Source organism: Wyeomyia smithii, chromosome 3, assembly GCF_029784165.1.
Source record: "Wyeomyia smithii strain HCP4-BCI-WySm-NY-G18 chromosome 3, ASM2978416v1, whole genome shotgun sequence".
In the NCBI taxonomy this organism is placed as follows: Eukaryota; Metazoa; Arthropoda; class Insecta; order Diptera; family Culicidae; genus Wyeomyia; species Wyeomyia smithii.
This window is the reverse complement of record NC_073696.1, coordinates 213110768-213137482: the sequence shown is the minus strand read 5'-3', so window position 1 is coordinate 213137482 and position 26715 is coordinate 213110768. Positions and strand designations below refer to the sequence as shown.

The 26715-nt window shown below is 38.6% G+C and overlaps 1 protein-coding gene across 3 annotated transcripts in view; it reads left to right on the top strand.

Moving 5' to 3' along the window:
• Positions 1 to 26715, top strand: part of LOC129726600 (galactokinase-like) — a 148392-nt gene that overhangs the window by 107082 nt on the left and 14595 nt on the right. For all 3 annotated transcript variants that reach the window (XM_055683504.1, XM_055683506.1, XM_055683505.1), the window contains exons 4-6: positions 21924 to 22094; positions 22182 to 22307; positions 26306 to 26487. In XM_055683504.1, the coding sequence (XP_055539479.1) occupies positions 21924 to 22094; positions 22182 to 22307; positions 26306 to 26487 (479 nt within the window). The remainder of the gene's footprint in view (positions 1 to 21923; positions 22095 to 22181; positions 22308 to 26305; positions 26488 to 26715) is intronic.

Sequence of the window (26715 nt, the reverse complement as noted above, 5' to 3'; positions counted from 1 at the left end):
TGTTGTCAAAGAATGAATTGTATATTTCTGATCAAGCATTCCAATGAACGTATGGAGAACCATTGCTGGAGAACCATGGACAAATTAAGAGAAACGTGCATTTTCCTGAATAATTATGATTTTTCGAGCTTAAATTAGAAATAACTCGAAAACCAATGCATTTAGAATGTTTACTACCAAAAGCTTTTTGATTCAAAATGACTCTCTGCATCTTTTAAGATCATCAGAATACAAATATTTTGAAAAATGTTTAAATTTGAATTTTTATAAAAAAATTAATCTACCATAAAAAAATTATATTTTATTTCTCCATCCTGGACTTTTCTTTAAAAGTTGCGTATTAACGTCAAGTTTCTTGAAAAAAAAAAATAAAAAAAATCAACTCTTTTTTTTTTTAAATTGAAATTTAATGTTTATTTTTAATTTTTTTTGGTCAAAAAAAATTTTTATTGTACAGTGTATATTTTTTTTTATGGTGCATTTTTAAATCCCTACAACTCATTCTCAGACAGTTTTTCTATACAACCAACGGTTTCTGGGCTACAATGCTTCGAATAAAACCTATGCCAAAAGGCATACGCCCTTTTAGAATGTAGCTCATGGGGGTAAAAAATCTCTCCACCTGTGAAAAATGCTTAGTTTGCTAAGCCAAATACGTGTGCAAAGTTTCATTCAAATCAAAAATGGTCGATTAAATTTTCGCGTATTTCCAGACGATTTGAAATGATTTTGCTCAGATGAGTCACACCCGTTCACCTACTCGGCCTGATCCCTAAACTGGTTGGAAAAGACAACACATATCAGTTTGAAAGGTCAGTGTTGTATTCACTCCTCGTAATGAGGCGGGCCAACATGAATTATCAGCTAGCGTAGTAGCCCCTCTGACCTCTCTGCTACCGCTCCACTAGCGAGTAATGCAATAATAGGCATAGCTTGTGATTGCACTTTCCATTTTTTGTGATTACATTTATTCGGATCGGGTGGAATAGGAAGCAGCCCACCGTAATTTTCTTATGATCGAATATATTTGTGACGTTAAATTCAGCGTTCAATTAAAAATAGATTTTTTTTATCATATATTTATGTGCATCTGGCCACAGAGGCTGGTTTCGGACTTAGTTTTGAACATTTTTTCCAATTACTACAACTGTGGAGACGCTCCAGACCCGATCAAACGATTATAACAAACGGGTAATACTAATATATCTGAACAGGATAGGAATAACAAAGCCTGTAATATTTATTCGTCATCCAACTACACGTCTTAATGATATTTGATGTTTGGACTGAGAAAAGCCACCTTGAGCAAACTTGATAACAAAATATCAGGATTTGTTATAATCCTGATATTTTCGACTGATCGGGTATTCAAACAGCTGTCAACACAGAAAAAATTTTTTGAAAGAATTTCAATCATATTTTATTTCTTTTTTTTTTATAGAACTCAGCTCGTTGTACCGAGTCGAGTAGTACACGACTTTCTGGATGTCATTTATAACTTGCACAGTGATAGCTAATTTTTTTCAGGAGCAAGGCAAACAGATTTCATGGGAAGCGAGGAAAATGGATTTGAACTATTGAGATTAGATGTAGTCCTACGTCAAAAATCAGGTCAGATTATCGAATTCCTACGATCGCCTCATGCGAAAGGTAATTTTTACACGACAAAAACAAAAGTACCTAACGTATAGCGCTATATATTATCCACGCTATACGCTATGTGCTAGACATTGAACGATATTGGTGTATATCGTTGTGAGTACACCAACCATGCTTGTATGCATTCTTTGTATTTTTGCTCTCTTTTGCAATACATATAATATATAAACACGACACCATTGGAACAGGTTATTTAGTAGATGATTTTGGCTCCTCCCATTTGAATGGTGAACATGGCGGTTTGTGCACCCACACTCTTTGTGAGTGCTAAGGTGTTCTACTGTTAGTGATCCAATGGTCAGATTTGAGACTTTATGCGTAAGTAGAGGTGTCTTCTTTATTTTTTGTAAGTATAAAACTCGATTTCATCCAAAAGAAAAACCAAAAGTGAAAGATGGTGTTTGAAGTTAAGCGGTTTCAGGCAACAAGACCGGAAGTAACGCAACATTTTGAACAAATATATATATTATTTGAATGAAACTTTAGCAATTTAAGTTGTATCTACGGGTGGAGAATATTTTTAGACCTATGAGTATTTTTCTCAGGGAGCGTATATATTTTGATGATTCTCTTATGTGAGGTTATATAGGATAATGTAGGGCCGTTGAAAGACACTGAGCTAGAGAAGCCAAAACCGCAAACGAGGTCTGTAGCTGTGCGAATAGTTTCATTGAAAATTGTGCGGAACCTCATGGAAGGCATAGTCGTAAAAGTTTGAGGTTTATTTAAAAATAAGTAGTAAATTTTGTAGCTTGTTTGATGCTACAATCATACCAATTCGCTCGAAAGTAAATCTTTTCTTATCAAAAAAGCGATCCACTTTATAAAATGAATAGTATCTTACGGCTTGTAGGAAAATATACACAATATTCGTTCAACATTACACATTTCACTTTTTGACAGCAAGAAAATTGAATGGATAGTTTTGAAGTTCTCCTTGTTATTGAACATGACTCAATTTGCTATGAATTTTAAAATATTTTTGTCAAGAAACTCAAAGAATATCATTTGAATTATGTTGATTTCAATCGATTTATGTAACCTATAGATTCTTGTGAAATCAGTTGTTCGCCTTTCAAAAAAGTTAGTGATGTAATGTACAAGCCGTATATTTTATTAACATGAACATTCTGTTATTTTTAAATGTTGAAATTTTAAATGAGTTTCCTGTGTACCATAGAGCATTTACAAATGTTGAATGTTTTCGATTTATCGAGAACAAACATTAGGTGTCAGATAAAACATGTTATGTAAATTTTTCAAATACGTTCGCTGTGTATGTTACTTTATGGTAGTTCAGCAGTATTGAATGAAACGTTAAAATTGTGTTCGTAACATTAGTTAAAAAATTTTTCCTTACATAATGTTGTTGAATTACATGTTACGATAAAACGACATGTTACGATAAATCGATAAATTCTAAAAAAATTTAATTTTCATATATCTGTAACTACTGAGCTGTGTGACCGATTTTGAATTTTTTGGCGTCATATTGCAGGTTATTAATGTGTCCTTCTAAGAAAAAGACCGAACTGCATTTTAAATAATAATAACTATACGAAAATCATGATACAGACCGTATCATGATTTTGTATTTTGCCATTTTAGATGATTCAAAACCTTGAAGATCCTACTGCTTGAATTGTTTTTTTTATACCTCAGAAAGTTTATTTACATTGCAAGAAAAAATTATATTAAAAGGTATTTACATCTGTGTGCGATTAATTAAATGCAGATTGTGTAGGGGATTGAGGATTTATTTCATACGTAGAAATAACCTAAAAACAGATAAGTTTAAAACATTAGACATTTTTAAAGTTAGCTGGCCCTCTGTATTTTTTACATGCGAAGTTTTGCAGAATGAATAAAATCTTAGAACATCTTGAATTGTTTCGACGATTACAGAAAAAGTAATGGACAAAATACTAGTTTTGAAGGGTGTTTTCCTTTCATTCAGTACTCGGTATGATACAACTAGAAACAGCTGAACTTTTTTGAGTAATGCAGTTTTTTTGACAAACTTTCAAATTCATATAGTCTGGTTAGCTACTATATGCAACCTTCGGGAAAATATGGACTCAAAAAATGGCTATTTTCAGCAAAAAACTAAAAAATATCTTTATGAAAAAATACAATATCAAACCAAAATATTCTACAAAATTGCGAGGTTTAGCAGAATGAACAAAATCTTAGAACGTTTTGAATTGTTTCGAAGGTTCCAGAAAAATCTATGGACGAAAAACTAATTTTAAGAAGTTTCCTTCGTGAAACTCTATTTCGTCATATCAGACGTACAGATAGTTGATTACAGTGTTCAGCAATTTTTTATTATAGGTTTTTCTACAACTTTGCTGAAGAAAGCAATCTGGTATTTTGAAAATTAGAAAAACTAGTTTTTATATCTAACTGCTAGGGGGATTGATCAAAAAAACCGAAAACGTCAAAAGAAAGGCCTTGTTATATTGAATAAACTTGCTAAAGACACTGGGTACATAAAATCAATATTTCACAGTCAAATCTAAAACGATCACGATTTTTCGAGTTTAGACCACTGTACGCTGGTGTGGCTTCAAGCGTGCGTGCACACTAGACTGGGACACAGTTGTATGGGAAAAAAGCGTTGGTGTAATTTTTTCGCACCCATGCACTTTTCGTATTCCTTATGGGTCCCACAACAACTGAGTAACTTTTGGGATCGATCGGTGGAACGCCTGATTTGCGCCCGATTTCTAAAATTTCCATACGATTTTATATGGGAAAATCCACTGTTTCAAAACTTATCCTCTAGAAATTTCCAGTTGGCTCCTAAAAACATACCAATACATGATATTTGTAGGAAATTTTCCTGGAAATAATTCTTCTAAAGACTGTAAGGCGCTACAAAATTTGCAAAAAAAGTTATTCACCTTAAACTGATCGAATGTCTGACGAACGATTCAACATTGAATTTTTCCAGCAACACTGCTGCAGCATGCTGCTGTTGCAAACTCAACAACGTGATGAGAAACAGTTTCGCGTAGAATTAGGTTTGAAAGCGTGATTATTTGCTCATATTATCTTCGGAGAAAATGCTTAGAATATCAATCCCTATATTTTGATAGTATTCGTTGTGTGATTTATACCCCTAAAAGTAAGAAATCACACCCCTACGTAGTGAAAAACATTTTCGTGTGGGATTAAGCTTGAAGGTCTGATATTTTGCTCACGTTATTTTCATTATCGGAGAGTTTGCTTAAGATATCTATCAACTATAACTATCAAGTTTTAATGTAGATTGATTACTCCCCCTAAAAGAGGGAAATAAGCTTTCTAAACACCCACCTTGTGTGACAACTTGGGTTCTGGTGCCAATTAAATAGATCATACCCTGGTGTCTTTCAGAAAGGAGTTTGGTGGATACATAGCTACAATTTGTGCAGCTACATGGCTAGCAGGTCACTACGAATCACCGTAAATGAAGTCTATTGAAAAAGAGAAAAAGAGAGTATTGATCTTTGGACGGGATGTTAGTTGAGCGGGCATCAAGGTGGGCCGCTGAAAGATCCGAAACAACTGGAAAATGGTAGGTTTTCGAAGTTTTTCTTTAGCTCCCCGTGTTGATTGCAAACCGCTGTCTGTTGAAAATGGAAACATCTTTGGCTCAAACTAAACTTTTTATTACTGCAATTTATATTGATTAAAACATATACAAAAATTCAACAAAAAAGGTTATCACCTTTCAATATTTCAGAGGCTGTGGGATTCGACAACTTGTAGCAAATAATTCTGTTGATCGGGATCTTTTGTTATTTTGTTGTGTCACACGACGTGGGTGTTCAGAAAGTTTACTCCCCTCTTTTAGGGGGAGTAATCAATCTACATTGCAATTGATAGTTAATATTTTAAGCAAGCTCTTCGATAATGAAGACAACGTAAGAAAAATATCATACCTTCAAGCTTAATCCCACACGAAAATGTTTTTCACTACGTAGGGGTGTTTAGAAAGCTGATATCTTACTTTTAGGGGTATAAATCACACAACGAATACTATCAAAATAGAGAGATTGATATTCTAAGCATTTTCTCCGAAGATACTATGAGCAAAAAATCACGCTTTCAAGCTTAATTCTACGCGAAACTGTTTCTCATCACGTTGTTGAGTTTGCAACAGCAGCATGCTGCAGCAGTGTTGCTGGAAAAATTCAATGTTGAGTCGTTCGTCAGACATTCGATCAGTTTAAGGTGAATAACTTTTTTCGCAAATTTTGTAGCGCCTTACGAATTTGTAGCGCCAAATTTTGTAGCGCCTTAGAAGAATTATTTCCAGGAAAATTTCCTACAAATATCATGTATTGGTATATTTTTAGGAGCCAACTGGAAATTTCTAGAAGATAAGTTTTGAAACAGTGGATTTTCCCATATAAAATCGTATGGAAACTTTAAAAATCGGGCGCAAATCAGGGGTTCCACCGATCGATCTGGAAATTTACACAGTTGTTACAGGACCCACAAGGAACACGAAAAGTGCATGGGAGCTAGTATTTATTTTTGTCCCACCCTAGTGCACACCCATTAGCAAAGACGAAAACCGTTTTTTCGAGGCTTGTAGACAGTGAGCTCACATGGTAGCTCAATCCGTATCTGAAAATAATTTACATGCAATGAAAATAAAACAATAGTGTACCACGTAGTGTCCTGCTTAAATGTTGTTATGCTGCGCAATTATGATTGTGCCCAGTATGAGTACATACTCGAGCAAAACTACACCAAGTGATCTGAAAAATCTCAAAAAAATTATTGACAATTTTCGATTAAAATAAAACTTTGTAAATGTATTTGATTAGCAACGTAAGTAATTTTTTTACCCAAGAGTAATTTTCTAAAAGGGCGTATGTACTTTGACATTGGCTTATTCGAAGCATTGTAGCTAAGAAACCTTCCGTCGTAGAGAAAAAATATCTGAGAATGAATTGGAGGAAACGGCTGTTCTCTTGTAACAAAATTACTGCGTCCAACTTTTTTTCTCTCTACAAAAATCTACTTTTTCTACCAAAAGCACTAAATTTTTGTTTACAGAAAAAAAGTTGAATGTTCCTCTTTTCCTTTTTCAAAGAAACTTAAAGTTGTAACAAAACTTTTGATTAAAAGGCCAAGATGGGAAAATAAAAAAACATTTTTTTTACTGAAGGTGGAGTTTTTTGTAGTAGAGTTACGTCTTACGGCATCTTATATAGGGGTCCAATTTCAAATGTTTAAAACTCTGTCACTGAAACTTAACCAACTGCCTTCATTATCACAGTAATCGATTGGTTAATCATCTATGCAACAACCCAAATGCAGAAAATTGTAATTTAATTATTCGAACTATTGCACTATAGAAAATATTAAGACCTTGCTGAAACGCAGCTTTCGACATCTGATTGGTCGCTTTTTGCTTCTACCACTCGCCAAAACGTTGTTTTTCGTTACAAAAACTATGTAAGATCGTATATTTGAAATCTCGCATTTTTTCCAGTGTTCGTTTTATTACCGTGGACGATCGGAAATGTTCTAATTTGTCCATCATTTCCTTGTTTTCATATTAACACACACCAACCGCATTTTGTAACTTAAGTTGAATTGCTCAGCGGTTTAATTTGCATGAGGGTCAGAATACCTGAAACGGATCACTAAAAATCGCGATGCATAATTTTTCCAAATAAGTATGAAAAACTTCAAGAGTTTCACTCGGGAAGTTGATTTTCCAATTTTTATTGAATTTGAGTAAGTTTTTAATTGGTTATTGTAATTTGAAATTTAGGTTAATATTTAGTCTATTTAAGACATCTTTTAAAATAATGCATCGAATTTGCTTAAATTTTCATAGCAGATGCATCCTAAGTTGAAGTTTATGAAAATGTATTTTTGATTTTTTTTCAATAGTAGATATTTAAAACAACATGTTGAAAAATTATGTTCTTTGGCACCAAAATAGATCACAAGCATTTTTGACAAAATTTCGGAAATTTCCTAAAATTTCGAGTTGGTGTTATTTTCAGTTCAAAAGATATGGGCTTTCAAAGTTGGTGCCGCAATGCATTTTCAAGCGAGAAACGCCTCTAATCCCAACTTTCTTCAGTTCTCATACCAAAAAGTGCACAATAATGACTAAAAGAAATAGCATGGGCGATCTTACCCCGCTCGTGCGTTCTGTACGGTTCTGTACGGTTATCCCCTAACTAAATTTTGTTTTTAGCAAAGTGTGCTGATAGACTTGCGAGTTGTTAGGGGCATAAAGTATACTGTCTTCATAATTAAGTTGGATAACAGACTAAGCATATTCTGATCATACCTCGGCTAAAAATCATTTCTATCAAACTAAGTTTACAAACCTTACAGAGTTTTTGCATATAACTGAAACTGGAACTGTCAATAGTAGTACTGATAGCACGCTTCTCACTTGAAAATGCTTTGCTGCACCTACTTTAAAAGCCCATAACTCCTGAACAGAAAATAACGCCACCTCGAAATGTTCAGGAAAGTTTGGAAATTGCCCCAGGACATAATTTTTCAACATATTCAAGAATTTACCATTGAAAAATATTTTTTTCTCAAAAAAAAAATTCATAAACTATAACTTAGGATGCATTTGCTGTGAAATTTTCATCAAATTCGATGCAATATTTTAAAAGATATGTCTATTTAAAAAAATATTGATCAAATTTCAAATGACAATGACAATGAACGACAATTCTTTTCTATGGATTTTTAGTGTCATTTTGAAATCACTTGGAATAAGTGCAGAACTGCACATTTGTTAATTTGCAGGGTAAGATAATTCGGCATTGCTTCAGGAACGTGTTTGTGGTCCAAAAAAGCGCTGAAGCGTGCTTGGCTAGCCCTTCAGGCAACAACAAACTAAACTTAGCTATTTTGGCGCTTATTTTAAACGGTTATACAGTTGACGAAAAACTAATGTACTTTGCGCACAATGCTGCTATATATACCTACAACAGTGTGCAACGCAATCTGTCTTCTTTTTCTAATTCTTTCATTCTATCATTTCATCGCGCCGCCTTGGAACTGGCGATAGTCCTCTCCGTAGGTATTTAAGACTACGTTTTTTTCATCATCACATTACTATTCCGTTTATTCATGATAACATCGCTATTCTGTTATTTCAAAATCGCAAGTTACAATGTTTGGTCGAGGCGGGGCATAGCGTGGTTGGTAACGTCTCCGCCAACGGTTGTGGGGTGGCGTGATTCACTCACAACCAACCCAACTGGTCTAGATTCAATCCTAGCTGATACCGGGAGCTTATCTGGGGCGAAATATCTCTAGGATCACGCCTTCCATCGCATGAGGAAGTAAAGCCGTTGGCGCCGGTCCGTTGATAAACGGGTCGTAAGTAAGTCGGTGATTGGCACAACAACAGTGGCGGAACTAGACCGACGGAAAATAAACGAGAGTAAAAAACAATTTTTTGAATAGAATACTTCTCTCAGGAAGTTCGGCTACATAGGGATGTTTTTAAGTAGTTTATTTGACACGGCACGATACAATTTATGTTTAACTGAGCCAAGTACATTTTTTTTTAAATTCTAAATTAGCAGGGAAAAGAGGGAGGCCTTTTCTTTATTCTCGCGGCCGACTACGAGCTAGTGGGGATTTAAGGTGAGAGGAGGGGAGTTACAATTTTGATTTCAACTATATTGAGTTATACGATTTATTTATTTGTACATGGCTAAGCAGTGATGTTCTATTTGAGCAGTTTGGACTGAGGTGTCTGCGTGAACATAAAGATGCCGAGTCTTCGTTTGAGTGTCTCCAGCTTAGTGTATCATCTTCTTTCAGCGTGTAGCGGGAATGGTAATCTAACAAATAGATAGAAGAGTTTCATATTTTAATACCAGCGTGTTTTATGAACACGTATAGCTGTGTCATGTACTGGAGATCACCGCTTCCCAGAATGTCTCTAACGGGTACGTTCGGTTGTTTTCCTCGGGCCCGAAGGGAATCTATAAGCTCAGACCTAACACCACAGTATTCGGTACACGACCAAACAACATGCTCGATGTCATGGTAGCCATCGCCACAAACGCAGTGATTACTGTCTACAAGCCCTATACGAAAGAGATGCGTGTTTAACGTGTAGTGATTGGACATAAGTCTGGACATCACGCGAATGAAGTCCCGACCTACATCCAACCCCTTGAACCATGCTTTCGTCGATACCTTAGGAAAAATGGAATGTAGCCACCGTCCCAGTTCATCTGAGTTCCATGATGATTGCCAACTGTTGAGTGTTCTCTGACGCAAAATGCTATAAAATTCATCAAAAGCAATTGGTCTTTCATAAATATCGCCGTCAATAGCACCCACCTTAGCTAAAGAGTCAGCCTTTTCGTTACCCGGAATCGAGCAATGAGAAGGGACCCACGCTAAGGTAACCCGGTAATTTTTATCTGTTAAAGCACTTAAAAACCGCCGTATTTTCCCCAGGAAATACGGGGTGTGCTTGGCTACATAGGGATGTGAAATGAAAATCTAAAACCGAAAAAAGTGAAAAATATGTCCAATTTCAAATGCTAATAAATCGGTTAGTATTCGATGGATTTCCTTCGTTCTTGCAGCAAAAGATTGGAAAATCTTCTAAGATTCTTCCCAAAATAAGAACATTGTGATTTTATTATTCACACTTTTGTACTATTGAAAATAGTCAAGCCTTGTCAAAACGAAAAATTCGACCTCTGATTGGTCGTTATATGCTTGCTTCCCAAGCACGGTCGACAGGATCATATACCTTGCAATTGAAAACATAATATATAAGAGCCTGTTTCAGCCGGAGCCGCTCATAATAGTTCTAGACAGCGACAACAGCAGTCGTCCTTCCTTAGCAGCAGCACTAGCTCTGTGGTTGGTCACCACGTCTCAGGAGCAGCGCGGTTTTTCTCAGCGTGTGTACAGCGACAACAGCAGTCGTCCTTCCTTAGTAGCAGCACTAGCCCTGTGGTTGGTCACCACGTCTCAGGAGCAGCGCGGTTTTTCTCAGCGTGTGTCGCCAGACAGCCATTATTCCCCCCGTGTTGGGGCAGCATGAAGATTGCCATCAGGAAATCCAATTTTGGAAATCAAAACGCCTTTTTGAAGGCAAATAAACAAGTCATTGAAAGTTAATAATTTTTGTCAACGCAAGCAAGTATTCTGTGTTGCATCCTAGCAATTTAAATTTGTCGCACCCGTCTAATTTACTGAATGTGAAATAGCTTCCACAGTGCATGTTGTCCGTGTATCTTAATTCCCCCAATGTTAGGGCAGCTCAAAGGTTGTAATTAGCAACCGATTTTGAACAGCAAAATGCTTTTTTGAAGGCAAATAAAAAAATTATTGAAGGTTAATAGTTTTCTGGCATCAACACAAGCAGACATTCTGTGCGGGATGCAATCAAATTCTGTTGTAGTTGTCTAATTTTTACTTTATTTAGTAAACTCCCCTCTGTAGGGGCAGCGCAAACGCTGCGATCAGCATAACCGACATTGAATAATAAACTGCCCTGTTAGTACGCATTCACAAAAGCAGTCAGTTCGACTATGCAGAGCTAATATGAAGACGATTCAATCAATCAGCGTAAACAGAATTTCGTCGTCTCCCAGCTGCCAAGTTGCAACATGATGCAACACGCAACAGCGAGCAAACGAAATCGCTTGATGTTACAAGCCGCAATAAGATACGGGTTAAAACCGTTGCGTGTGTGAGAGCACCATCAGAGTTTATTCGCTGGATACACTATCTACTGTCTACTGAACGCAATAATCTGCTTACATGCGACACGGGGACGGGAACATTTTCTTCAACGAAACTGCGCAACACGACACAAAACATGTTATTTTGTTGCTTCAATGAGAGTGCTATCGGTCCGGTTCGACAAGAAATCATTTTTGTGCATCCGTGCTACGAAACTGAGGAAAAACTTTAGAAACTGAAAAAAGAGGTGGAGCTTATCAAATGATCGCTCTGAGCCGGAATGAAGTCACACATATTTTTCAAGTTATGTCATTCCACCACCTACGAAAAATAATTCATTCCTATTTTCATCCCTATATAAGAGCCTGTTTCAGCCGGAGCCGCTCATAATAGCGACAAGTCGTCCTTCCTTAGCAGCAGCACTAGCCCTGTGGTTGGTCACCACGTCTCAGGAGCAGCGCGGGTTTTCTCAGCGTGTGTCGCTAGACAGCCATTATTCCCCCCGTGTTGGGGCAGCATGTCTAATTTACTGAATGTGAAATAGCTTCCACAGTGCATGTTGTCCGTGTATCTTTATTTCCCTAATGTTAGGGCAGCTCAAAGGTTGTAATTAGCAACCGATTTTGAACCGCAACATGCTTTTTTCAAGGCAAATAAAAAAATAATTGAAGGTTAATAATTTTCTGGCATCAACACAAGCAGACATTCTGTGCGGGATGCAATCAAATTCTGTTGTAGTTGTCTAATTTTCACTTTATTTAGTAAACCCCCCACTGTAGGGGCAGCGCAAAGGCTGCGATCAGCATAACCGACATTGAATAATAAACTGCCCTGTTAGTACGCATTCACAAAAGCAGTTAGTTCGACTATGCAGAGCTAATATGAAGTCGATTCAATCAATCAGCATAAACAGAATTTCGTCGTCTCCCAGCTGCCGAGTTGCAACATGATGCAACACGCAACAGCGAGCAAACGAAATCGCTTGATGTTACAAGCCGCAATAAGATACGGGTTAAAACCGTTGCGTGTGTGAGAGCACCATCGGTGTTTATTCGCTGGATACACTATCTACTGTCTACTGAACGCAATAATCTGCTTACATGCGACATGGGGACGGGAACATTTTCTTCAACCAAGCTGCACAACACGACACAAAACATGTTATTTTGTTGCTTCAATGAGAGTGCTATCGGTCCGGCTCGACAGAATGTTCACAAGAAATCATTTTTGTGCATCCGTGCTACGAAACTGAGAAAAAACTTTAAAAACTGAAAAAAGAGGTGGAGCTTATCAAATGATCGCTCTGAATCAGAATGAAGTCACACATATTTTTCAAGTTATGTCATTCCACCACGTACGTAAAATAATTCATTCCTATTTTCATCCTTATATAATAGCCTGTTTTAGTTGCAGCCGCTCATAGTAGTTCTGAACAGCGACGACAGCAGTCCTCCCTTAGCAGCAGCGGGAACGAGCAGTGGGTACCATCGATAGCGGATAGCGGCCACAACTGTGGCATGGCTGCGAATAAGCGTAGCAGTTTCAGCGGATCTCACCATCGATAGCAGCAGGGCCAGCAGATGCAGGTACAGCGGATACCAATGGCGGCCACAACTGTGGCATGGCTACGGATAGCGTTACAGTTGCTCAGCAGTTGGGCCAGCGTATAGCGGCCACAACTGTGGCATGGCTATGCATGGCGTAGCTGTTGCAGCGGGTATATCAGCATCGATTGTAGCAGGGTCAGCTGATGCAACGACACTCCCTTCACTAAAATGCTGTTTCAGTGTGGTAGCGGGAAGCATCAGCAGCAGGCTTGCATGAAGTGAATACATCAGCCAGCAACTTTCTCTAAGGCCTCTGCCATAGTAGACGCGAAAAGCGGCGCGAACCGATTCGCTCGGCCGTAGGTTGATGTACAGCTCTACTGATGGCTGTACATTAACCTACAGCTGAGCGAATCGGTTCGCGTCGCTTTTCGCTTCTATTATGGCAGAGGCCTAATGGGGAAGTTTTATCAGTTTGTTCAGAAGAATATTATTGTCGGTAATATTACAGAGATGCGATTGCGTAAATCTGATTTTGAATTGAACAATTGTTCTTTTTAGAACAAATAACACACTTATTTGAAGAGTTAATAGCTTTTGGTACCAATAGCAGTATAGTGACAGCCTCAGCGGTAGATGCAGATGCAGCCGGTACTTCCCTGAGGCCGATGTAAAGGTAAATGGGAGCAGCACGGCGAAACAGTTCGGGTTATGCTTAGACGCGCGTCATTTTTCGTTGTTGATATTCCCCACATGAAACGACGCGCTTTCGTATGATAGCGGTGGTATTAGCGGTAGATGCATTTGCCAACACTTCCTCCAGTAAAGCCGTGTCTAGTTTTCAATGTGAAAACACCTCTCTCATTGTGTTGACCGTGCGCCTTAGTCCTCACTATCAATGATAAATTGAACAATTGTCCTTATAAGGACAACAAATGAATTAATGAAGATTTAATTTTGAATTAGAATACTTCTCTCAGGAAGTTCGGCTACATAGGGATGTAAAATGAAAATCTAAAACTGAAAAAAGTGAGAAAAATTTCAAATGCTAATAAATCGGTTAGTTTTCGATGGATTTCCTTCGTTTTTGCAGCAATCGATTAGAAAATCTTCTAAGATTCCTACCAAATGCATGAAATTGCAATTTTATCACTCGAACTATTGTACTATTGAAAACTCTTAAGCCTTGTCAAAACACAAAATTCGATCTCTGGTTGGTCGTTATACCGCGCTTTCCCAAGCACGGTCGTCAGAGTTATGGACCTAGTAATTTGGGAATGCATCATTTGGCCTATATAAGAGCTTCATCAGATAATAAACAAACATTTCATAGGATATTAAATTGAACAACTGAAATTTGAAGAATACAAATGATTATTTGAAGAGTTAATATTTTCTCGTTTTGCGCTATAATCCAAAGTTAATTATCTTCATCTACATGCATACTCTGATTATTATTACGTGTTTGCGTCGCTTAGTGTTTGGCTACGGTCATGCAGAACGCAAATAACGGCGCGATGCGATTCGGCAAGACGAAATCTGTTGAAATGTATAGCTCTACTTCGCCTTAAAAAGAGCTGTACATTTCACCACGGTAAGGCGAATCGCATCGCGCCGGCATTCGCGTTCTGCATAACCGTAGCCTTTGTTCCGTTCCCGTTTTATGATGTCGTATTAAATGTGCATATTATAATTCGGCAGCACTTCAACTTCTCATTTGCACAAAATTTAAAAATATTCAATGAACATCATTCAAAATATCAGACAAAAAGAAATTACAATACTGCCAATGAACGGTCAACGTTTATTTACTAGAAAAAATGACTGACACGCAAGCAGTCAGGTTATCTTTCTTGTAAAAGTATTCTACTTCAACCTTGCGGTCGTGGCTTTGCATACAACCTTCTTGTGATTTTTTTATTGTGGTTAATGAGGCTAAACCAAGGGAAAGACAAAATGCCTACTTTACAACTTAAAATGTAAGTCATAGGACGGGGAGCTTCGTAGCCGTAAGGTTACAGAGTCCGCTTTGATAAGCGAGTGGTCATGGGTTCGATTCTTAGTAGAACCAGGCCATTCGGTTATCAAAGGCCTTTAACATGGGTTTATTCTCAGTCTCTCCACTCCATACCCTTCCTTTAAGCTGATTTCTATTGTACCCCTGCTGAATTTCATCCTAACAAAAGTCCCTCTTAAAATAAAACTGTTCTGAGTAACGTATAATAGTTCTCTTCAGGGAATTGTAACTATGGCGTGGTCTTGGCTGGAAGAACGAGGTTCCGATAAGACTTCTTCCTCTTGACAAAATATAAGTCCTACTTATAATAAACCTGATCTCAGGAATAAACATCCTCTACAGGGAATTGTAATTGGCGATATTGGTAGGATAGAAAGAAGCTCGGTATGGTAGAGCAATAAGCTTGAAACGAAAGGGGAAAACTCTCACACACAAGCACGGATATAAATGAAAAGTGTATCATTCACTTCAATAGTGATACTGCCAATAATATGAAGTGCGGAGTACAAAAAACACAATAGATAGGGCAATATCACAATAGATCAATCTCTGGTCGCAGTGATGAGTCCACACAGAGGGAAAAAAAGTCATAGGACAAAACATGTAATTAGTTCATGAAGTTATCCCAGCTTAACGGAGTTCTTCCGTTGAATTCGTTTCTGTGGAAGATCCGTAATCAACTGAATCACCTAGTCTTCTCTTTCCATCAGATAGTAAGTCGCTATACAAGTGTGAGAAAAGACAATCGTTCAGTTACAAAAATAACTTCCACAAGACAGTGTGTGTGGTTGATTGGGGCGTGTGTAGCGCAAGAGTGAAGGGTGATCAATATTGGTCTTAGGGCAAACTACCTCTCCCAATAGTTTAATTGGCCAAAACAACATGCCGGAGACATCGGAGATTGCGGGTTCGAGTCCCGTCTGGACGAGGGAAAATTTTTTTTAAGACTAAACAACATCCTCAGAACGTGTTTATTTTTCGCATCCTCGAAAAAATCACATACATTGCCTGCTTTACAACTGAAAATGTAAGTCATATGACGAAAAATGTACCGTGGAATGGGGTGAAAATGATCACCTGAAAATTCGTTATAAAAATACCAATCAAAAGATATTGCTCTTACAACACTAGGCAATGTTAACGTGTCCTTAAACGCACATACGTGTTAAAGTTAACCCTTGCTTGTCCGGAGCAATTTTTCATATTTTCGAAAAATTCTTCTAACTCAGTCATAACTCAATTAAATTTGATCAAACAAGTTTCCAAATAACAAAAAAAGTATTGAATTTACTTAAAGTAATCTTAGTTGAGGGTTAATTACGTTAAACTTGGAGAAGTGAGTAAAAGTTGATAAAAGCTCAAAAAACGTAATTTTCAACAATGATCATTCCATAACATTAAAGAAATACTGATGAATTCGCAGGATACCCCAAAGATTTCAATTTCAGAGCTAGTTTTTGAGCTTTTGCAACAAACCGAATTGAAATCGGTCTAACGACGATCAAATAAGTACAATTTTAGCAACAAGCAGCTCGTGAATCAAAATAAACAAATTTTAACCTGAAATATCGTTATTTTCGTTTCCAAACTAGCTGTAAATGATATTTTTCAGTACAGAAATCATCGTTTATCTTTAGCATATCGAAAAAAAAGCACATTGCCAAAAGAATGTATGGATTTCAATGGTGATCAATTTCACCCCAATTTACGTCATAGTACCTTATAAAATTATCGAATTTATTTTATGAAGTAGACGATAGAAATTGCACCAACAGCCATAGAGGTTTACTGCAGCACATACCAGTACTTGTTTCAAAATTATACTATTTCGGGAAAAATGTACTCGAAGCTAGTTAATTGAAAAATGTTATGAAAATTGATCAATTTCACCATAAGATTATTTAGTCCCTAGATAAGTAATGTCGCTAGTGTGCCCATTGTATTCGAGGCAAATCATGTTGCACTAAAGATCTCAAGCACTAGAGTCGATTTGTCGCGATTCGACTTGAAAACTGCTTTGAGAATCATGATCTAGTAGACCTACCTCTATTTTGAGCCTTGTTATGGGCAAAAACTGCCAAAAGAAAAAGTAGACTACACTGAACCAAATTGCTCGCATATAAATGTGTTATCATTGCTTGACTTTAGCTTTTAACGATTGTACATCATTTTAGAACTAATTATCACCCTTTGCTTGCGCAGTTCAAACAAATAAGGGTAGCACTAAACACATAAAAACGCGACGCGCTAACGGATCCAACACTTATTGCTCTTACAAACGTTTCGTGGTGAATCTTTCGTCTGCTCAATTGACTACAGTTGAACACGATCTTTTTATTAAGAGGTTGAATTTTGCCGTTTCCCCCAAGTGTGCCCCTGTAGCAGATATTGTGAACAATATTGAAAGTGTCATTCAGTACAATAATTTTCCGTCTAAATCTGCCCTTCGCCATGATGTTACGCGTTCTATTGTGAAAGCATCAAATAAGAGAAAATATTCCAAACCATCAGTTCCGAATACTGATAGCGTGCTACGACAATTAAGAGATCGTGATGTAGTTTATTCCCGTGCTGATAAGGGCAACGCCGTGGTACTTATGGACAAGAAGGATTATGAAGCCAGAGTTTTAGACATTATCAAATCCATACCAGAAGAATCAATTCAAAAACGGCAAACCAAAAGATCCTCTCAACAACTTGATCGAGGAGGCTAACAGAACACGGCAAAAAGTAGCCCATTTGATGGGAGAAACTTAACTTGAGAGAGCTTCATGAGCGATTTTGAAGAGGATCTAGAAAAAGAGAAACTTTTCCCTCGTGTTTGGAGGTATGTTGACGATATTTTTGCCAATGTGAAAGAACGATATCTAGCACAAACACTTCAGTTGTTGAACTCCAAACATAGTTCAATAAAGTTCACGCTGGAGAAAGAGTCGGAAGGAAAACTCCCTTTCCTGGACTTAACTATTACCAGGAACAAGGAAAATTCCGTAAAGTTCAGCATTTACCGAAAACCGACGTCAACCGACCGGTACATCACATGTGACTCTAATCACTACGGCTCCCAAAAACAAGCCGCGTTTTATTCGATGGCACATCGAATCGTTATACAGCATACCGATGGAGAAAGAGGATTTCGAAGCAGAAAGGAAGAAGATCCATTGAGCGGCCGATTCAAATGGTTGAGATGAAGAGTTCGTGAACAAAATACTCTGGAAAAAAGAGAGGAAAAGACATCGACGATACGCTACAACATTAGAACCAGAGAAGGAGGAGATTGAAAGAATAAGTTTACCGTTCTTTCCAAAACTGACCAACACAATTCAAAACGATCTGAAGCAGCATGGATTTCGGACAGCGTATAAGAGTAACCATACGCTGAAGGACCTCTTATGTTCTTTAAAAGATAAAATTTCGAGGGCATCTATGAGATCCCATGTAAAAGTTGCCCTGCAACCAGTTGGCCAAACCCGCAGGAAATTTGAAGTCCGATTAAAAGAACATAAAAACGCTGTTGACAACGATAGACCCAACGAATCCAGCATGGCCGTCCATTCTAAGGAGAACAACCAGGTGATAGACTGGGATAACGCAAAACTGAAAAAATGTGTCAGAAAACCTTCTTATGTGAACGCTTGGGAATCTATGTTTATCGGGACTGCTGGAAAGCCACTGATGAACGAAGATGATGCCCCAATAACTTCTTCCTTATTCCAATTGACGAAACAGAAGATAATTTAACACCACCCCCCTTTCCGACGTGTACTGTACCAGTATGAAGCTGTGCAATTTTCTATATGTCATCAGTTGGGCATTGTCCAGTAGATGGTCCACACGGGGACCGAAACTTACGTTTGTATGAACAATAAGTGGACCCAACACTTATTAGCGCGTTGCGTTTTGTATGTGATTAATACAGTTCTTACGTTAGTACTAAATCGAAAAATGAGTAACACTAAACAGTTAAAATGATTGTTATTAACTATGGGAAAGATTATGGATGAGCACATCAAAAGTGAAACTGAATCGTAAAATAGTTCGTGTTTATATATAATTTCCCTAACCCATTCCCGGCGGAGAGTAATCAGATTTTACCTCGAAAAAAGTTTAATGTTAAAAGTTTAATTGTTAAGTTGTACTCCAAGTTCAGATGTCAGGTGATGCCATACGGTATCACCCGCCGGGAATGGGTTGATGCGCTTGAATTCATGTTGGAAATTATCGACAACTATCACTGAAAATATATATGCAAAATTTTTCATTGATGATATTTTTTTACAAGTGTGCATAGCGAATCATATTATTTAATGTGAATTATTAGTGCATCGAGTATTTCAAATAACTTTTTAATTTCACCCGTCTGATTCTTCTGAATAATAAATTCTCTAATAAGGACACGACGATTCCGTTCAGTGTAACGACGTTTGACGTTACGTTCCCAAGCAGATCAACTCTATACATAACCTGTAAATATCCAGCGACGCCAGCGACATAACTTATCTAGGGACCAAATAATCTTATATTTCACCCCGTTCCATGGTAATTAGTTTATGCAGTAAGAATGAGTTTTTGCCTCTAATTAAAATTTAAAATTTGACATGAAATTTTTTCGAGCGTGATTCATTTCTTTTTCATGCTGTTTTGTGTTGACGGTGAATTGGATACTCTACCTACAGCTGTTTTCCAGCAACCTTCAACAATATTTTCGAATGACATCAAGCCAATTTAACAACGCCGCAACACGACAAGATACGTGTTAGATTGTTGCATTTGTGAGAACCCCAGCAATTGGTAAACAAAAGTTGGCGAAGACGGGGGATGCGACAGAAATTTAGCGATGATGGAACGAAATGGCCGCACAGGCTAACCAACTTTATGTTTAAAATTTGGTGAAAAGTTTAGAACTTCATCAAAACCAAGACGGATTATGTTTGTCGCTGTTTTTTCTTAAGAGTGAAAAAGAGGACATTTTTTCGAGCACTCAATTTATTCAATTACAGGGTTTGAACACATTTTCATTTTATTTACATGGTTCCGAGATAAATTCGTTTTTGTGCCCTGATATTGAATGGTTTAAACTTAAAACTAGTGACAGCAATAATATATTCACAGTTCAGGTTGGTAAAACTGAGAGTCCTAAACAAAATATCATGACAGTTGCTTATTTTTCACAAGTATGCTTCGGAAAATCTCTCTCTCACACACACCAGTTTTAAGCTTTTCAATAGACAACAAGTCGCGAATGGATGTCAGTAATAACATGGTGACCAACTTTCAGGGCACAGAAAATAAAAAACATAGAGCCGAAGTTCAAAGACAGTTTTAAAAGGCTAACCAGTCACTCGCCTTTTATGAGCGCCTATCTCCGTTATTATAGTTCATCATTAAAGCGGCAAAATGTGGATAAATTTTCCACATCGCACGCTCCTGTATGTGCACAGTTTTCCGAGATAACACTCAGCAAATTCGTTCTGTTTTGATTACCTCCGCGCACGGCTGGCCGATCGACGCTGAGCCGTTACGTCACATGCGCTTCTGGTTTCGATGCGTAGGACAAGTGGCAGAGTCCTGCGAAAATGCTGGTCACTGCATCAGTGGATAATTCCTGCCAGTGTTCGAGCTGCGTAACCGAGCAACAGAGAGATAGTGCGCTTTCACGGCTGGCTGGTGATCATGAATCGAGGGCAGCAATTTTATTCGGCATAAAAATGTTACATATGAATGGTGTAAAATTGAACAATCCTGAACTACACAATAACTTATCGGGCACACAAAAAGCTTCCGATTTGTGTCTGAAAAATTTGTTCGTCGGTGGAGTTCGATTGTGGACCGGTGGCTTTTTTGTTGCTCTTAACACCCACATAATTTGGCATCCCTGCTAGGGCCAGTCTGGCTGGACGCATACGGTGTGCTTCACCGCGAACAACGCCGGCCTGATTCCGGCTTGCATATTGTGCACGGACCCAGCGGAATGATATTACAGCTGCACAGAACATCGCAAACATACACACAGGCACCCTTTGGTAGTCAGGCCTCTGAAGCTTCGTTTTCATATTCATGTATTAAAATTAAATAATACGACATCAAAACTCGCGGAAAATTTTGCATAATGAATGTGCAAACGTGTTCATAATTCATGGAAATTTTGGTCCACTACTGGTTGGCTGGCTGGCTGGCCAATCCGCGATGGAATGAAAAAGAGCAAAGGTGGGAAAATGAGTTGGGAATGCATGCAGTTTGTTCTTGTGTGTTTACTAATTTGAACGACGCTGTGGGATCTGTGCATAACGCATATACACGTACATGTTTTCGGTATGGTCCGAAAATTGATTAATTTTATTCGAGCAGTGTGTACACTTTGGCCAGCATGAAAATACCCCATGACACGACGCTTGAACATTGAAGTGCATCGAGTGGACTTCGAAGATAAGAGATTTGAAGCGGGTTACTTACTCGTACCGTTCCATGTTATTTTACATCACTGACGCTTTACTGATGCGTACCTAAGTGAAAGCATGTGCTCCAGCTGCTGGTCAGTGGAAAATTATGGCGAGCGTGAGATACCTGATATGACCGTTTGGTTCTATGTTTCATTGTTTTGCAGGTCGGGCGAAGGGTTTGTAGATAACTGTTCTCTAAGCTCATTATTTCATTGCAAGTAGCGCGGGCAAAATTTTATCGAAATCGATTGACAGTTTGTTGTTTGAACATTATTTTAGGGCTTTTGGTCAAAAAAATTCTCTATGTCCCAAATTAGACTATGAGCAAAATTTGCATATGGGGGGAGTTTCAAACTTATTTTTTCCAGCATATACAAATGTATTACATCTAACCTAGATGAGAACGCCAATTATAAAATCAGAAGGGTTTAAGGAAAAATTAAAAATAATTATCGTAAGAAGCTCATTTTTAAAAAATTTGATTTCTTTTAATAAAAATTGCAAAAAATAAGCGTTTTAAATAAATCGATTCCCACTCAATATACTCTTCTACAGATGGCTCAATTACGTCAAGGGCGTGATGTTTCACTTCGGTCAGGCGATTCCAGGCTTCAACGCGGTCATAAATTCGAACGTTCCAGTTGGTGGTGGTTTATCGAGCAGTGCGGCACTGGAGGTAGCGACCGCAACATTTTTGGAGCAGCTAACAGCGCGGAAAATTGAGAAGTAATTTTAAATGCAACGTCATTGTTCAAACTGGACGCTTTGAAATGCCTTCACTTCCGTGCGTTGTGTTTTCCTCATCTCTCACAGGCCAAGCGAGAAGGCTCTAGTCTGCCAGAAGGCGGAGCACACCTTTGCCAACATGCCGTGCGGAATCATGGACCAGCTCATCTCGGTTTGCGGACAAAAGGATCGGGCTCTATTGATTGACTGCCGGTAAGTAAGTGTGTGAGGATACATCGAGTGAATGATTATGACTGGCAAACAAACGTTCGCTTCGAAGGTTTGCTCAAAGACCAAATACAATTTTGCATTGCTAGAGTTGATTGAATTTCAGTGATTGAGATTAGGTTTGAATAAATCGTCATTTGATATAAAATCAATGTTTACTGACGATTGACATAGGATTACTGTTTTCTCGTAATTAAAAGCAATCAACTGCATCAGTGATATCCTACAAGAGTTGTTCGAAATCACTATTTAACTCAAACACAAGGCAACCGTTTGATGCATATAACTATGATTAGAGACTATATTTTAAATACTTTACAGCGAACTGACCATGTACCTTAAATGTCGAGTTAGGACACGTAAATCTTCTTACAAATATGAAAAGACATGGCAAAATGATGCCATGCATGGAATAAAGTTACGATGATTACCTCATACAACAATAATCAAGATTTTACCCTATTCACACTGCTTCCGCTGACAGCCTTGATTTGACATCCGAATCATTGGACAAAGAGCTGTACGCGAATTGCCAGCTCGTGAACTAAACAAGTAAGCAATTTGTCACATGGTTTCACGCTGGTCGTACCCCCTTTCGGAACGAGTTTAGTCGAAGTGTTTTAAACCTCCAGCTGCATGGGGCATCCGCTCTTACGAGTAAATTATCTTCTAATCCATCCGTCTGACAGGCACCGAACCTTGCCACGAGTCATGTTTATAATTTCCCGACAACAACGAAAACAAAAGCAGCCCGGAAAATTGCTTCTCCTCCAGTAACGGGGATTTAATGTATGGAAGTTTCTTTGTTTTCCTCGGTTGAGGTAGGTGCTAGGTTATACGTTTCCACACACTGGCTGTGTCTTCGAAGATTAGCACCAAAGGAGCCATCAAGGCAGCAGTTTCTTCCGAGTCGTACCGACACCGACAATAGTTTATTGGGCGTGTTTTGGGGTGGTTCTAGATTGGAGATTTTCCAACTGGACATTGATTAACTAATTATTAAAATATTAGGATAAGGTTGATTCATATTTATGATTTTATGATTTACAATTGTTGTAACATTTTTATCATTTTATTGAAACTGAAGACCTTAGAGTTCAGATTAAAGAATCAAATCTCATGATTCAAGGCTCAAGTTTCAAGACACAAGACTGAAGAATCAAGATTCTAGACTCGAGGCGGAAGACTCGCGTCTCAAGACTACAGACTCAGGAAAATCCAAGACTCCCTTACTTACTTTACTTTGTTGGCTAACGGACCGTTCACCGGTCTAGGGCCGAACGAATTAGAGATGTCCAGCTTCTTCTGTTTTGGGCCGTTCTCCAGTCTCCTCGTACACCAGCAGATCGTGCATCTTCTTCCACCGCGCACATCCACCGCGTGCGAGGCCTACAACGGAGTCGACGGCTTCTTCCTGGTTCTCTACTGAAGATAGTTTTGGCGGCTCTCTCGTCAGGCATTCTGGCTACATGTCCAGCCTACTGGAGCCTGCCCCGCTGTATTACCTTCACTATATCAGCATTTTTTTATACCTGGTACAACTCGTGATTCATGCGTCTGCGTCACAATCCATCTTCCAGTTCACCGCCAAGTATCGATCGCAGAGCTTTACGCTCAAAAACTCCGAGCACTCGTCGATCAGCTTCCTTCAGCGTCCATGCTTCATGTCCGTAAAGGGCCACCGGGAGTATCAGCGTCCTATACAGCGCTAATTTTGTGCGAGTTTGCAAACTACGGGATTTTAGCTGGTTATGTAGTCCGTAGAAGGCTTACGTATCGTTGTCACATGTCACAAGCGTACCAAGATAAACGAATTCGTCAACCACTTCAAATTGTTCTCCATCTATCAACACCTTAGCACCAACACCACGGGAACTCTCACGCTCCCTGCCATCTACCTTCGTTTTGACAGAGTTAATGACAAATCCCAATCTCGCTGCTTCCCTCTTTAAAGGTATAAAGACCAAACCAAACCAGCAAAATGACCCAGATTAAAACTCAGACTAAGGGCAGGCTCAAGTCCAAGTCCAAGTCCAAGTCCAAGTCCAAGTCCAAGTCCAAGTCCAAGTCCAAGTCCAAGTCCAAGTCCAAGTCCAAGTCCAAGTCCAAGTCCAAGTCCAAGTCCAAGTCCAAGTCCAAGTCCAAGTCCAAGTCCAAGTCCAAGTCCAAGTCCAAGTCCAAGTCCAAGTCCAAGTCCAAGTCCAAGTCCAAGTCCAAGTCCAAGTCCAAGTCCAAGTCCAAGTCCAAGTCCAAGTCCAAGTCCAAGTCCAAGTCCAAGTCCAAGTCCAAGTCCAAGTCCAAGTCCAAGTCCAAGTCCAAGTCCAAGTCCAAGTCCAAGTCCAAGTCCAAGTCCAAGTCCAAGTCCAAGTCCAAGTCCAAGTCCAAGTCCAAGTCCAAGTCCAAGTCCAAGTCCAAGTCCAAGTCCAAGTCCAAGTCCAAGTCCAAGTCCAAGTCCAAGTCCAAGTCCAAGTCCAAGTCCAAGTCCAAGTCCAAGTCCAAGTCCAAGTCCAAATCCAAGTCCAAGTCCAAGTCCAAGTCCAAGTCCAAGTCCAAGTCCAAGTCCAAGTCCAAGTCCAAGTCCAAGTCCAAGTCCAAGTCCGAGTCCAAGTCCGAGTCCAAGTCCAAATCCAAGTCCAAGTCCAAGTCCAAATCCAAGTCCAAGTCTAAGTCAAAGTCCATGTTTAAGTTTGGTTGGGTTGCAACAAAACTAAATAAATCGCCTTTTAATTGATTTTTAACACCAGTAGATGTTTAAATCGATAATCTGAAAAAAAACATTTTTTGTGGCCCAGCTAGTTTTTATTGCTTCATGATGCAAACGAAAGGTTTAAATAAGTGAACTATCTCAAGTCTCAACGTATCTGCTAAAAACTTTACAAATGTGCCTATTTGCAACACTTTCCAAATTCATTATTTAAATGCAAGACAATTTCGCGAAATACTGATCAATAAAATCAAAAACTATTTTAACATAACACTGAGAATGGCATAAAATCTTCTATTTTGGTGGTTTTGGCCATCCACCCTAATTCAGCTGTTCAAGTAAGTGAGCAAAATGCATATTTCGTACAGTATTATCACTCAAACCTCCACTTTGTTGACTAACAAACAACGCTCACGTGAGCAGTGTTGTTCGGTGTGGCTCCAGGAGCTTCCAGTCAGTGGTGCTGGTGATTAATAGGTGTAGCCCTGGGTTCCGGGAGCGCTGATGCTTGTGCGACAATCTTTCCGTTATTGTTGTTGTTGTGGTTGTTGCTGTTGTGTGGATAAGTTGCGAATAGTACGTATGTACCAAGTTGTCAAACGGCGATTATTACAGGAGCGTAGTTCTCGTTCGGATCTCGTTTCCTACAACGACGATAGTGCAAATCCTTGCTCATTATCCTTAGATGTTCAGCAGGGGCAATAGTGCTGTGTGTGACAGACAACCTTGCTGCGAGGCAAGGATTAGTTCTTTGTTTTTGTATCTGACTGCGTGCTTTTCATTACGTCAGGGTACGATGCGAGGGTCTGCTACGAGATCGCTCTTGTAGGGGCGCCTAATCTTACCGTACAGCAGGAGAACCAGCAGAAACATCAGCGTCGGGTGATTGTTATGTTTTGACAATATCGTACGGCTCTAGTGCACTATTCAACCGGAGAGCAAACGAGCTCCGGTACCGGCATACGATGTCACACATTGAAGAGCGTTCCACTTCCGAGACACTTTAATTCATTATGCGCAAGGATAATCTAACATGGTCCTTTAGTCCCATAACAGTAAGGCGCAGGCACTGGACATGTACTGTTGCAGCATTTGATGAATAATATATTATCGGTGGTAGAATTACTTGCACAATATGTAGATTAGTTAATGCGACCGGGTGGTGGTGATAAGGAGAATTCTCTACAGCTTCGATACGTATACTTGTGTCTTGGGTGATTTAATTTATGTTTACAGTGTATAAATTGGATCTTTTTTCTCACTTTGTCCTCCAATACAGGAACCTATCTATCGAACAAATTCCATTCGATGCCGCTGGACTTGCGGTGCTAATTTGTAACTCTAGCGTTAAACATGAATTGGCCTCCAGCGAGTATCCGGTTCGACGTAAACAGTGCCAGCAGGCTTTGCAGTTGATGGGACTGAAGAGCTATCGGGATGCCACCGAGAAGGACCTGAGCGGTAAGTGAATGTAGTAATCCGTTTTGCTCCATAATGAATAAAAATTTCTAGTTAGTGAGATATGAAAAAAAAAGTTTTTTAAAATTTTTCATGATTTAAAAAATAAGTTTTAAAATATTCTATGCAATTTGATAGAGTGATAATATTGTGAAAAATATTTTTCAAAGACTTTTGAACAAATTATGTCCAAGTACGTCCAAGAATTACAGAGTAATAACTTAAGGGGGG